The sequence below is a fragment of the Xylocopa sonorina genome, chromosome 4, assembly GCF_050948175.1.
Source record: "Xylocopa sonorina isolate GNS202 chromosome 4, iyXylSono1_principal, whole genome shotgun sequence".
Taxonomy (NCBI): domain Eukaryota; kingdom Metazoa; phylum Arthropoda; class Insecta; order Hymenoptera; family Apidae; genus Xylocopa; species Xylocopa sonorina.
In genome coordinates, this window is record NC_135196.1 from 14,942,150 (window position 1) to 14,954,521 (window position 12,372).

The 12,372-nt window shown below is 32.1% G+C and overlaps 2 protein-coding genes across 3 annotated transcripts; both read right to left on the bottom strand.

Moving 5' to 3' along the window:
• Window positions 1–3,073: 3,073 nt before the first annotated feature.
• LOC143422841 (uncharacterized) lies at window positions 3,074–7,295 on the bottom strand. Its single transcript, XM_076893786.1, has 3 exons — window positions 5,593–7,295; window positions 5,154–5,383; window positions 3,074–5,067 (listed from the first exon to the last, which is right to left on the bottom strand). Exons 1-3 carry the CDS (start codon window positions 6,766–6,768, stop codon window positions 4,260–4,262), a joined length of 2,214 nt encoding a protein of 737 aa, XP_076749901.1. The 5' UTR covers window positions 6,769–7,295; the 3' UTR covers window positions 3,074–4,259.
• A 2,095-nt stretch (window positions 7,296–9,390) lies between these two features.
• Ncm (pre-mRNA-splicing factor nucampholin) lies at window positions 9,391–12,211 on the bottom strand. 2 transcript variants are annotated; one of them, XM_076893808.1, is made up of 2 exons: window positions 12,141–12,211; window positions 9,391–11,683 (listed from the first exon to the last, which is right to left on the bottom strand). In XM_076893808.1, the coding sequence occupies exon 2, from the start codon at window positions 11,676–11,678 to the stop codon at window positions 9,444–9,446; it is 2,235 nt and encodes a 744-aa protein (XP_076749923.1). In that variant the 5' UTR covers window positions 11,679–11,683; window positions 12,141–12,211; the 3' UTR covers window positions 9,391–9,443. The 2 variants fall into 2 exon arrangements, with proteins under 2 accessions (XP_076749923.1, XP_076749922.1); XM_076893807.1 differs by lacking the exon at window positions 12,141–12,211 and adding an exon at window positions 11,818–11,914.
• Window positions 12,212–12,372: the final 161 nt, after the last annotated feature.

Genomic DNA, 12,372 nt, shown 5'->3' on the forward strand with positions numbered 1-12,372 from the left:
ACATCTTTACTTTCAACATTATAATGTTTTGTATATATATACGTAGTTATCTTAATTTTTATAATACTTAAATATCACAAACAAAAACGAAAATGTAAGCAATAACATGAAAAAAACTTATTTAATCGAAACGTTGTTTATTATCTCAATTAATATAAATGACGATAATTGCCTTATCTATAACAGTTTCCTCTCATATACATTCAACAATGAGTATTTTTTTGGAAAATAATTATATGTACATTTACTCTACAATTATGCCAAAAATCAGACAACTACTGGAACTACTCAATATCTGTTAAATATTGATCCATAAGGATATGGAATTCGTCGTTCGAATATAGAAATCCGATTATACAAAATTCAGAATAACGTGATTAAAGTGATTAGAAAATTGTATAATGTTAAAACGTTCTAAATCGCCTTTTTTAATCATTAGATACATTATCCAAAAGCTCAACGTTATATATATATATATATAAGTACGTTATCAGGGACATGGTTTATACATAGCAAAGATTTTGACAGTAAAACATTTTCGAAATTCTTACAGTTATACAAGAGAATTTATGATATTGAAAATTACTGTTCCTTCTTCAATTTTCTCTTTCTTTTTTCTTTTCTTTTTTTTTTTTGTAAAACATACAAAAATTGAAATAAAAAATCAAATTTTGTACTTTCATATTGCACTTGTTTTATATATTTTAATAACACGTTTTATTTCTTATATATCGTATCGATTATGTAATTATGTATAATGTATGCGAAACACATTTATTCTAAATCTATTTTATTCCGTCTATATCGAAGAGCGAATGTAATAAGTTAAGAAAATAAACTATTGACAATGTCCTTCAGATAATTCACACTAGAATTTCGGCACACTTTACTGGCATAATAATATATCTACTGTACCACGTCCCCGGTAAATACAAACCGCTTTTATATCATCACGAATCCTTTAAAATAGCCAATAATTTATACTTATAATTCATCTTGACGATTCAAACAAATTTATAAATCATTCTTCGTTCAACGTTTCATAACCGAAGTTGAATTAGAAAAATAAAATGTTTCAATATCGTACTTGAAAGAGTGTGCACATTATTTATATATTCTATGAAGACCAGTAAACACGCGTTTGTCATTAGTATCAAGTTCATCCGTAAAACAATATACTTTATGCATACTCTATATCTTATATAATTATCATGTATTGAAGTCGTCTAAACTACAAAACAATTTGTAATGAATGAACTTTTATTGCGTTTGAATATTTAGCATAATGAACGCTTTATTTATCACTCAATAGTTTATTTTCTTGAATTTTAATGCACGGATATATTAAGAAAAAACAAAGAGTTTAAACCCGTTCGATTAATATTTCATATTACTACATCTAACATGAGCACAGATTCCTATATATATATATATTTATATATTATTATATAAATATATATATGTATACACGTATATGTATTATAGCCTAATGTTTGAAATGAAAATCGAACGAGTTCTTAAATATTGAGCGTATATATATATAATAATGCAATAATTATACTAATTATTGTTCGCGAATCATTTGTCTCTCTTTCCAAAGTTGAACTGTACATACGATAACAATAACGATATTTTCTATTTATGAAACACTCAATAATGTCTCGTATTTATAAATAATTCAAATGAATTAAGAGAGCCAATCTGTAGAATATTTATTCGAACGAACGAAATCCACATTAACGCGTCGCGATCGTGTATATAAATGTTAATAAAATCAGGCGTCGCATATCATATATTTATTTGTAATTTCCCATTCCCTTTTTGAACTTAAAATACATCACCCATTCAAAAGTAAAATACATCTTTAGTCATGGCAGTTACATAACTTTATCGAAACTTTATATGCAGATCCCAGACACATTAAAAAAACCGAGATGTATGCAACTCATAAATGTACTATTTATACACTTCCTAATTACTTATAATAAACTGCGTGTATGAAAATCATAAATTGTTACATGTTTGACCTTAGGTTGTGATACTTATAATATTATTACAATAATATGATATAACATACACATGTCATATATATTGACCAAAAGTTATATGGAGTATAATAATGAGTGCATTTATCCTACATAATCAATTATATTGTATATACCTTTATCAATTTTTTTCTCTAACAAATTGCTTTGAAATTTACTTGGATTCTTAAAAAGCGAGTGTCGTAAATAATAAAATTTAAAATGGAAATTTGTTATGCCTTGTGCTTTGTCGTAATACAAGAATTACTGGCACTCTTGTTATGTTAGAAAAATGTATATGATAAGAGATCTTTGAAGCAGTCTCGAAATATGTGTATATGTATATTTCAAATACACATATATAATTACAGTTTCTTCTTGCTATGTCATATGTAAATATGGTTAAGATTTATATTATAGTGTTCTAGTATGTATGTATCTGATACAAAAAGCTTTTCAAGCTTATAAATCAACTTTTCAATATATGTCTAATTTCTTTAAATATTTTATACATTTGAAATTATTATTAGCTTTTGAAAAAAATTGTATCGTATGTGTGTGTGTGTGTGTATATGTTTTTAGAAATCAATAACAATATACCAAATTTCTAAAATTTTCATTTATGTGTAAGAATTTATGCTCAAATAATGCTAATTTCACATATCGTAAGACAAAAGAGTGACGAAAGATCTATGAAAATAAATGGTTACACATGAATGTTCAAGAAAAATCTAAGATTTAAAAAAAGTATATATATATCTATATATATATTTCTTTTTTTAATCCTTAGATGCGTGTAAAGTATGTATCTAGGTATATCTCTAAATCAATGTTAAATTTGTAAGCACACCTGGTAAGAATGATTCTTTCCTTTTATTATTGCATGTACACGTCACATAATAGTGAGTTGAAATGAAAATAACATTAAATAAAAATAAAAATTGTGCTTATAATTTCATGTCATCGGTATCCCCTAAAAATATTGATTATATTATCATCATAAAAATTAATTTTTGATCATGCAAAAATATTTTTAATAAATCACAATGTTCCAAAACCCAATGTTGGATTTTCATTTTAAATGTTATATATAACTAAAATGATATGTAGATATAACGTCACAAATAAATATTAATACCAAAAAAAATTGCTACAGCAGTTTCACTTGCTTTATAATAGTTTTACTAAAACTTAAATGTTGATAATAAGGTTATTATCTCAAAGGGGATATTATACAATATTGTAAAAAAAAAAGTACATGTGACGCGATTTCGCGCATTTTTGATAACGTTCATATACATCCTTAATCCAACTTTTCATAAAATAATAAATTTATTTAGAAAGTTGGAACTAATCCCGCGTTATAAAATAATGCAGAAATTACTCAATGTACAAAAAAAAGTTCATTTTTGTATAAATTAATTTCACGCTTCACTGTAATATCTCTTCAATAATAATAATTTCATGACTTTGAAACATTTAAATAATTCGATAATTTTATTTATAACCACTCAGATTAAATTAGTTAGCGGGAAATAAAATTTTATTATTATTTAACGCAATAAAACTGATAACTAAAGCATAGTCAAGATATTTAATATTATGATATAGTACGAACAGCTGAAATACACCTAGATTTATGCTTAAAACATTCCTAATGTAACAATATAGCACCTAAAGATTTTTTGTACTTTAGCAATATTTTGTATGATAATATTATCAATATAAACATACACCTATGATACTTAAATCATATTTACATTATGCAATCATGCCTATAGAATAGTAAATGGAAAGCAATTTAATCTCTTATTTTCTGATCACTGTTCAATTATACAATTAAACAAATGACCATCGAAATCTTTCCAGTTTGCATATTTAATATGCACAAGAAACACATTTAAAGACCATTAAGTATAATTATTAAATGGCATGGTAAATTTTGGTTAATTTATGTTGCATCTCTATATATTACAATATCTACACTCGATTTTAATTCAAATCGAAATAATCAAAGTATGATTACAATAAAAATTTTCAAATTAACGATTACAATGTTAAAGACTCTCTACATATCACATAACCTAAACAGTTTTTATTCATTTAGAATTTATCATTATCGTTATTATAGCTAGTACTAAATTTAATGCACGCTTATCTGACAAATGATGAGCGATGCAAAAAATTGCTGAGCAGTTTTCTGTTAAATAATTTAAAAAATTCTAATCACTGATTTTACTCTTTACTAACAGCTAGAACAACTGGTTCAGACTCTTTATTATTTGATGGCAATACAGCTTCTGTTTCTTCACTACCTTCTGTACTGTCTGCTGCACTCGCTGCATTTGCCGATTCCTCCGTTTTATCACCACCATTAGATGATTGTATTTGCTGCATTAGCAATTGATTGCGTAATCGTGATATTTCACGGGCGTCTGATCGTCGGTGACGTCGTAATTGTGCATTTTCAGAAACTATACGTCGTGCCAATTCCAACACATCTTGCGGTACTTCTAAGGCTAATAACCTTTCTTCCAAATCTATCGCTGCCGTTCCTTCGGAATCTGAATCACTTTCCAAAGAAGAAGTTCCAATTTCACCTGAAGGTGGTTCTATATTTATGGTAGAAGATGTTACCGCAGCACTACTCTCCTCCTCTTCGCCTACTTCGTGTTTACTTTTCTGTTGTAACTCTTTTTGATTGCTTCCAGGTTCGTACGATGGGTATGCAGAATACGCGCTGACATTAGACGCAGAAACTAATGATTTCTCAGGCTTACTAATACTATCCGATGAAGCTTCTTTCTTTTCGTTGGGACTTGATGACTGGTGGTTATATCGCTTATGTTCATGGTGATGTCGTCGCTGGTGATGAGCAGATGATGGAAGTACTACAGGCACTGATGGTGCGGGTATAGGTGCTAACGCTACATTTGGTTGAAAGTGTGGTTCAAAACGTTTACATTCAGAGAGGGGAACCACACGTTCTGGATGTTGTAATATGGGTGGCCCTCGACTAAGGTATGCAGGCACCAGTGACGAACTGTTCACAGAAAATCGTTTACTTATTGCAAAAAGCATTTTAATTAAAGAAAAATTAATTCAAACTCTTTCATTTAGCACACTTACTTATCCTTATGCTTGCAAGTGCTTGTGGTATTCCATGGTCTAAACGCCGATGCTCCTCTAGCTGCTAATTCAAATACTGCCCATTGCATTTGTAGATACGGATCAGTTGCATTAGCAACTTGAGATACAGGATGATACATGCCCAGACTATTTCCATTATATATTCCTAGACAATCGTCTCTACCAACATCCTTTCTAATCCGTTTCAATTTTTCAGAATCATGCCGCAACTAGAAAAGTATTCTTTATTTTTTATTTTCTATTTCGCATAAGAGTAATCGAACAAAATTTTCATATAAATTTCAATATTTTATAAGGAGAGTATAAGACTGTCGTTCCTTTCAATGATATTAATTATTCTCTAGTAAATAGCTTGAATTCGAACAATGCATAGCTTAGAATCGAACAGATTTATAAAACCGATATAGTAATACAGTACCTCTGATTTTCGTTTAGAACCCAGTACATGATGCTTTTCCTTTAATTCTCGAAATAAAGTAAGCGATTTGTTGTAATGTTCTTGATCCCGTGAAAGTAATAGATACGATCGCCAGTTTGCAGAATCGAAGCCCCAGTGACAGGTACGATTTTCAAGAGATCTATGAGCGTGTCTAACAAAACGTTGAGGTGAAAATTGACAACCACATTCTGTACACTCTATGCATACCGAGTCATCGCATTCAAATAAATTTGCATCGAAAATGCCTTTACATTTTCCAAAACATTCGTGATACACTTTAAATTTGACAATAGATTCTTCGTCATTATCATTTTTAATGCACACTTTCTTTTCGATGCTATCCTGGTTCTGACCAATCTGAGATGGATCGCACGATTCTGTCCGTAAAAGTAAAGCACTGACAAGTCTTTCGGCATCAGTTTGAGTGATAAGGCCACAGGAAGGCGCATTGCGCGGCAGAATTCCTGAATGTTTAAGTTCCTCTAACTGATCTCGCGTACATCGTGAGCAATAAATTTGTAATTCATCGCATACTTGATTGATCTGTTGAAGAGAAAATTCTTGCAGAACTGTATTTAATATCTGTGGTAAACATAACCTCCTTTCCCCTCCAACAACAAAACACGATATTCGTTCGCCCTCTAAAATAGTCTCGCATCTTTCAGAACAACTTTGGTCGGGTGCTGTTAAGATAGGTATTTGAAATTCTAATTCTCTCTTTTCGCAAATGTTCTTCGACCGTTCCAATTGCGGATCTTCGTCTGAATCTTCTAGCGGTTGATCCGTTCTGCGAACTTTACACGGTACGATAGGTGTTACGGACGAGTTATTATCCTTTTCAACATCTTTAGCAGAGATTTGCTCGGATACTGAATCAATAACACAATTACTCGATCGGCTCGATGGAGAGTAACAAGGCGTCTGTTCTTGCAATAGACTTTTGCAGTCCATACCAAGCAGGGCCGAACTCGGACCTTGTAAACTTTTCACAGCGGATAGCTGATATGTCTTTAAGACGGTCTTCAGTTGTGGGCTATACGATTGGCTATTCGTATTGCCGGGCAATAACGTCTCCATTATTCGTAATCGTGCGTAAAAAGATTCAATCAAATAAGTTCGATCGTTGTATGAATTTGTCGAAACAACTTGTGACATACCACGCTATTTTGTACGATTCATATTATAGACATATTTACACCTACGGTAGACGACGACGAAACCTACACACGTTCACTTTGCCACTTAATTTGAGGTATTGTTTATTTAGTTCACGTATCTAATTGAAAAAGAAATATAGCACTAAGCAAGCACAAAGGTACCACCGTTCATCTCATATGATGCATCGTTACATCTTGTCGCTTCTCCTTTGGCACGCGGGATGAGAAACAAGCTTAACCCGTTCATGTGTCTTTTTCTAAGACCGTTCCCCTTGCCTCTAATATTATATTCGATGCAACGATCCAGCTATCCACTACTATCCGCAGTCTATTGTCCATCGCAATGTTGCTTCCATATACATGATAATTCGTTCTTGCTTCAACGAATTTATATTATACGGGTCTACCGGGGCAATGGTTTCGCGACTGTGAATGAACCACTAATCAACCTGTTTTGTTCTTCTTCAGTTTCCCATTTATCACATTCTATTCGTTCCTCTAGCCTTTCCTAACAACACTACCAACGAAACATGATTATTTCCGACTCTGTGTCTTCTCTTTCTGCCTCTCGCTGCTTTCATTTGCACGTTTTTCCATCTCTCCTGTTATTTTGTAATACAAGTTATACATTCCTTCAGATAATGCATACCCATTGTTTCGTGAACTTGGTTATCGCTAGCGCCGTTTTTATCGTCACTGTCTCTGATATTATCGTCTGTACAGTCGCTACAATCACTATTACAATCACCGCGACCGCCATTCGACCGCCACTGCCACAGCTATTTCTACTACCACTGTCGCTGCCGCCGCTGTCACAATCACTGCCACCGTCGTCGCCACCGTCACTACCACCGACACCACTCTCGTCGACTCTCTCTAACGACGATCACTGCACAACAACGGACTAAATAAATATACCATTTCATGTTATTTGTTACAGTTATTAAATCGACGATACGTTCGATTGATGGGTATCAACGTCACGGTAAAGAGCATCGTTAAACGATAGATCGACTTGGTACACCACAACCAAATGACGTATTGATCGCACACGGAACGAGAAACGAAAAACCATTCGAAAAAATACGCATTATTTTTCTGGCATCGCACGATGTCATTTAGTAACAACGTGGAACCAGCATTAATTATCCACACTGCAGTCATCCGTTGCCGATATCTAACGCTAATACAATTCAATATCAGTGTATATATCTCCACTTCTCCTGGCAAGACGTTTCGTTGATTGCATGCGTGTACTCTCCTTCCCTCCCTCTCTTCCTTCTTTCCTTCCTTCCTTCCTTCCTTCTTTTCGTCCTCCCACCGCCACTGTTTTTTTTCTGGTGCAAATACTCCACCTTGCCTTCTTTTTTTTTTATTTCTCTACACACCTACACACCTACACTACAACCGTACACGTATGTAAACACAAGAAGACATCGTACAAAGCGTTGTACTCCTAATTCCGTACAACTTTATGTACGTAATTATTGTCTCGAGTACTCGTGTTTGTTTGGGTGGCAGATAATTACCATAAACTTTGAACAGCTTTCGATACTCATTCAGAACTATCATGTCGCCAGGCAAAATTCACTATATCCTTTGTTACACCACCTCTTTCGACCAGACCAGCATTACGCTTGGCCTCCTACCGCGTTTTATATGTCTACCACGTTAGCAGTTTCGTCTCTATCGCACTTTCGTATCTATCAAAGTACTGGATGCGTGTGTGCACGCGCGCGTACATACCTACACGACACATATACAAATTACGGATTAACTCAACGCGTTCGCTTCCGAAAGATATGGAATGGTTCAATCTCTCTATCTACGGGTGGTGGAATAGTGTCGTTTTGATCAGACGATTAAGTATTTAATCACGTGATTCCCCCGTCAAAATAGTCTACATGTCTACACCCACATTCATAGAAACGCATATCTTCTACGTTCATTGTCAGGGCAAACTTAACATACATCGTACGAACTTGGGTTTTCCTTCGAATAATAATAGTTCGTTTTTATTTCGTTCATGTAAATCGACTGATTTCACTACGTTTTTATGTAATATCAATTTAATGCTTTTGTATAAATGAAATACAATTGTGTTTTGTAAAAATTGTGTTAAATTTATTTTGTAAACAAACGCGTGGAATACTTTTCGGAATAAAATTTCACTATTTTAAGAGAAAAAAGTATATAACTACAGGAAACAGCTTCTTACAAATAAACAATGTGAAATCATTTAACCATTTACTTTAAAATCGAAAAATTTATATTCTACAAATTACATGTACTTAACATAATATAGAAAATAACTTTCCTTCCCCTAATTCTTATATTTATAATTTCTAAGTTAACTAGTAGATGTTACATATAATAAACTGAAATGAATATAATGTATGTACATATACGGATAAAAATAATAAAATGTATTTTCATAAATATGCAAAGATGCATATAATGAACACAATTGGATATCTAAATAATAGATTTCAAATAGATTAATCACTTATTTCTTTTCAATAAATACAGAGAATATTCATTTTTTTTTTAAATGAATTATTTGTAAAACTGCTTTGCGTATGTATGTGTACGTGTAGTAAAAATATATTTATTCAAAAAGTAGTAATTAATATGGGACAAAAATAATTATTAATTATTTTTCAAGTATAAATTCTATTTAGATTTTTTTGCTTTTGTACTTTTATCCTTTTTTTTATGTTTTTTCTTACTTTCTTTGATCAACTTCTTTTTTTTACTTCCCTTTTTTAACTTTATCTTTTCTTTTTTTAATTCCTCTTCTGAAGATAGCTCAGAATCATCTGAACTTGAACTGCTTGACGAAGAAGATGACGACGTTGATACTGTGTTATCACTAGAAGGAGAGGAATCTGAAGACGATTCTGAAGGATTTTCAGCTTTTGGTTCTAGCACAGGTACTATGGTAGGTTTTGGATGAGATTTTAGATGTTCTCTTAAATCATCTGTAAGTCCACCTAAACCGATAGACGTAAAGAAATTTATAGCAAAACGAGTATTTTTTGGATCATCTCTAGGAAATAATCCTTCAAATGCATGTTGTAATGTAATATCTTTGACGCGTTGATTAAGTTTAGAGAGTCCCATGTATTCTGAAAGTTCTTGAAATAAGATTTTGATAAATATCCTATTAGAACTTGTTGTATCTTCTTCAGTTAATTTTATACAGGATAATACTTCCCATGATATTGAATCTGTGAATAATAAATGAGCAAAAAACTTTGATACGTTACGTAACTTGTTTGTATCTAATCGATGTATTGTGTGATACGAATCTTGAAAAATTTGCTCAAATGGTGTAACATACATTTTATTAATAGCACAAAATCGGCCAGCTAATAGTCCAAAGAATTTTTCATATGTTCTCATTTGTGCACAGCAATCTAAGAACATATGACAGAGTTCAGTTTCTTGACCAGGTTTTAATTGCATTTTCATCAATTTATGTGCACATTCTTCAAAATCTAGCGACGAATGTATTGTTAAATATATTGTTCTTCTAAGAGCTGTTAAGTTTGTTTCTGTGTTATCAACAATTATATCTTCTTTTCCTTCTGCTGCAGCAGTACTACTATCTTCATCAGAACTTCCTTCTTCGTCATCATCCTCTTCACTTTCTGTACCACTAACATCTGAACCCAATATTTCTTTACTTAACTGTTTATATTTATCTTCGTTATTTACATATTCAGTATCAAACTTAAAAACGTTTAATATGTCTTGAGAGTCAGTTGCTTCATCTAATGTTACTAAATGAGTAAACTGATTTTCTTCCTCCACAAGATCAAGCTCTTCTGGAACAGCTTCATGATCTTTAAATCCATCTTTTCGAACTTGAAACATAACTTCAATCATATACTGAACTCTTTTATCTAATTGTCCCTCGTGTAATATATTTCTTAACATTTCAAATATAGCTTCAATACCCTTTCTAGAAACTTCAGTTAATTTCATACCACATTCCTTTAAAAATGCAATTGCCACTTCTACAGAATCATCCGTTGGTGTTTCTACTAATAGGGTTAAAATCTCTAAAGCTAAAATTTCATGTGCCACTCTTTGATTTACTAAATGCGCTATAAATGTTCCAGATGATATACAGAGGGGTTTATCGTTTCTTCTAAAACCACGTTTGAACTGTATTACAAGACGCTTTAATATTAATTCTCCAATATTTGGAAACTTTGAATTAATAATTGCAGTAAGAGCTGCATAGACAGATGTAAATGTTGGTGATGCTGCTTGAGCTTGAATAATAGACCTAGCAAGTAAACCTCTACCTCTTATAATATTTTCTTTTAAAAGTTCACGAGTTATAAGTCCAATATTGCTAATGTTAACTTTATTAATGTAACCATGTATTGATTTTTTAAGGGCCTCCCATGCAATACGTTGGTATGCAGCTCCTGATTTATCAGTAATCTCTGCTTGCATCATACGCAATTTTGCAGGAGGTATATATGCACCACCCGTTCTCGATGTTAACATTTCAACTGTACGATTTTGTCTTTCTATCGCCTCATCAGCAGCATTTGTTTCTTTCTTTTCCATTTTTCTATCTGCAATTTTATTTTTCTCTGGTTTCTTTCTATTTTCCTTCTCATAATCTTTTGACCTCTTTGAGTCACGTTGGTCATACGATCGCATTTCTAAGCTTAATTCTTCAGAATCATGATCCTTTCTACGAGAAGTATTCCTTTTAGTACTCCAATCATCGTAATAATAATTCCGATGGCGGTCTCGATCACGGTTCCGATTCCGATTTCGTTCATGGTCTCGATCTCGATTGCGTTCTCGCTCTTGATCACGTTCTTTAGAATGTCTGTAACGTTTATAGTCATCCCCGTCTCGCTTAGAATACGACCTCTTCATTTTGACTGAAATTAAAAGTAATAACTCTGAATTTTTCTCAATCTCTTATATATGCTTTAGAAAAGGATTAGCTTTAGAAAGATTTCATTACCTTTATGGTACGAATTCTGTTTCAATAAATTTTAGTTCAATCACTAACGTAAAATAACCTCAAAAACTTAGACACAATTGACAACTATATACAACTAAGAATTCAAAAGTACAACAGTGTCAAATTTGGCAGTTTTGCTTTTTACTATTCATTAGTATAATCTCCGAAATTAGAACTGTTTATAAAGTACGACATGAACGATTTAATTACATGTGAAACCTGGTGACGTTTTGGTGCGTTCTAATACGATTCGTTTCTATGTTCATGATGATATAAAAAATACAAATAAATCGTAATAAAGTTAAAGAGAAGGAGATACTATCCCTTTAAGAGATTTACGTACGTTTGTGAATATAGATTCAAGCACTTACATTTTTTAAATCGTAAGAACGAAGAACATTAGAGTGTTTACATTAACCAGATTGCGATTTGACTATACTATGAAGTTAGCTAGAATTGCACATCCACATAATACGTTTGTGATTAACAAAGTATAATAAACGCTCTCATAGTTGCAATAATTCTGGCCGCTCGTGAGATATTTAACGAACACTGTTGACCAATGAAAAGTGGTTTCACTAAATAGAACCGTTTACCATTGGA

Coding starts and splice junctions, on each gene's coding strand:
- LOC143422841 (XM_076893786.1), bottom strand. CDS start 6,768: ATGTCACAAGTTGTTTCGACAAATTCATACAACGATCGAACTTATTTG. Junction 5,384..5,592: donor GTTCTAAACGAAAATCAGAG/GTACTGTATTAC, acceptor ATACTTTTCTAG/TTGCGGCATGATTCTGAAAA. Junction 5,068..5,153: donor ACTTGCAAGCATAAGGATAA/GTAAGTGTGCTA, acceptor TTCTGTGAACAG/TTCGTCACTGGTGCCTGCAT.
- Ncm (XM_076893808.1), bottom strand. CDS start 11,678: ATGAAGAGGTCGTATTCTAAGCGAGACGGGGATGACTATAAACGTTAC.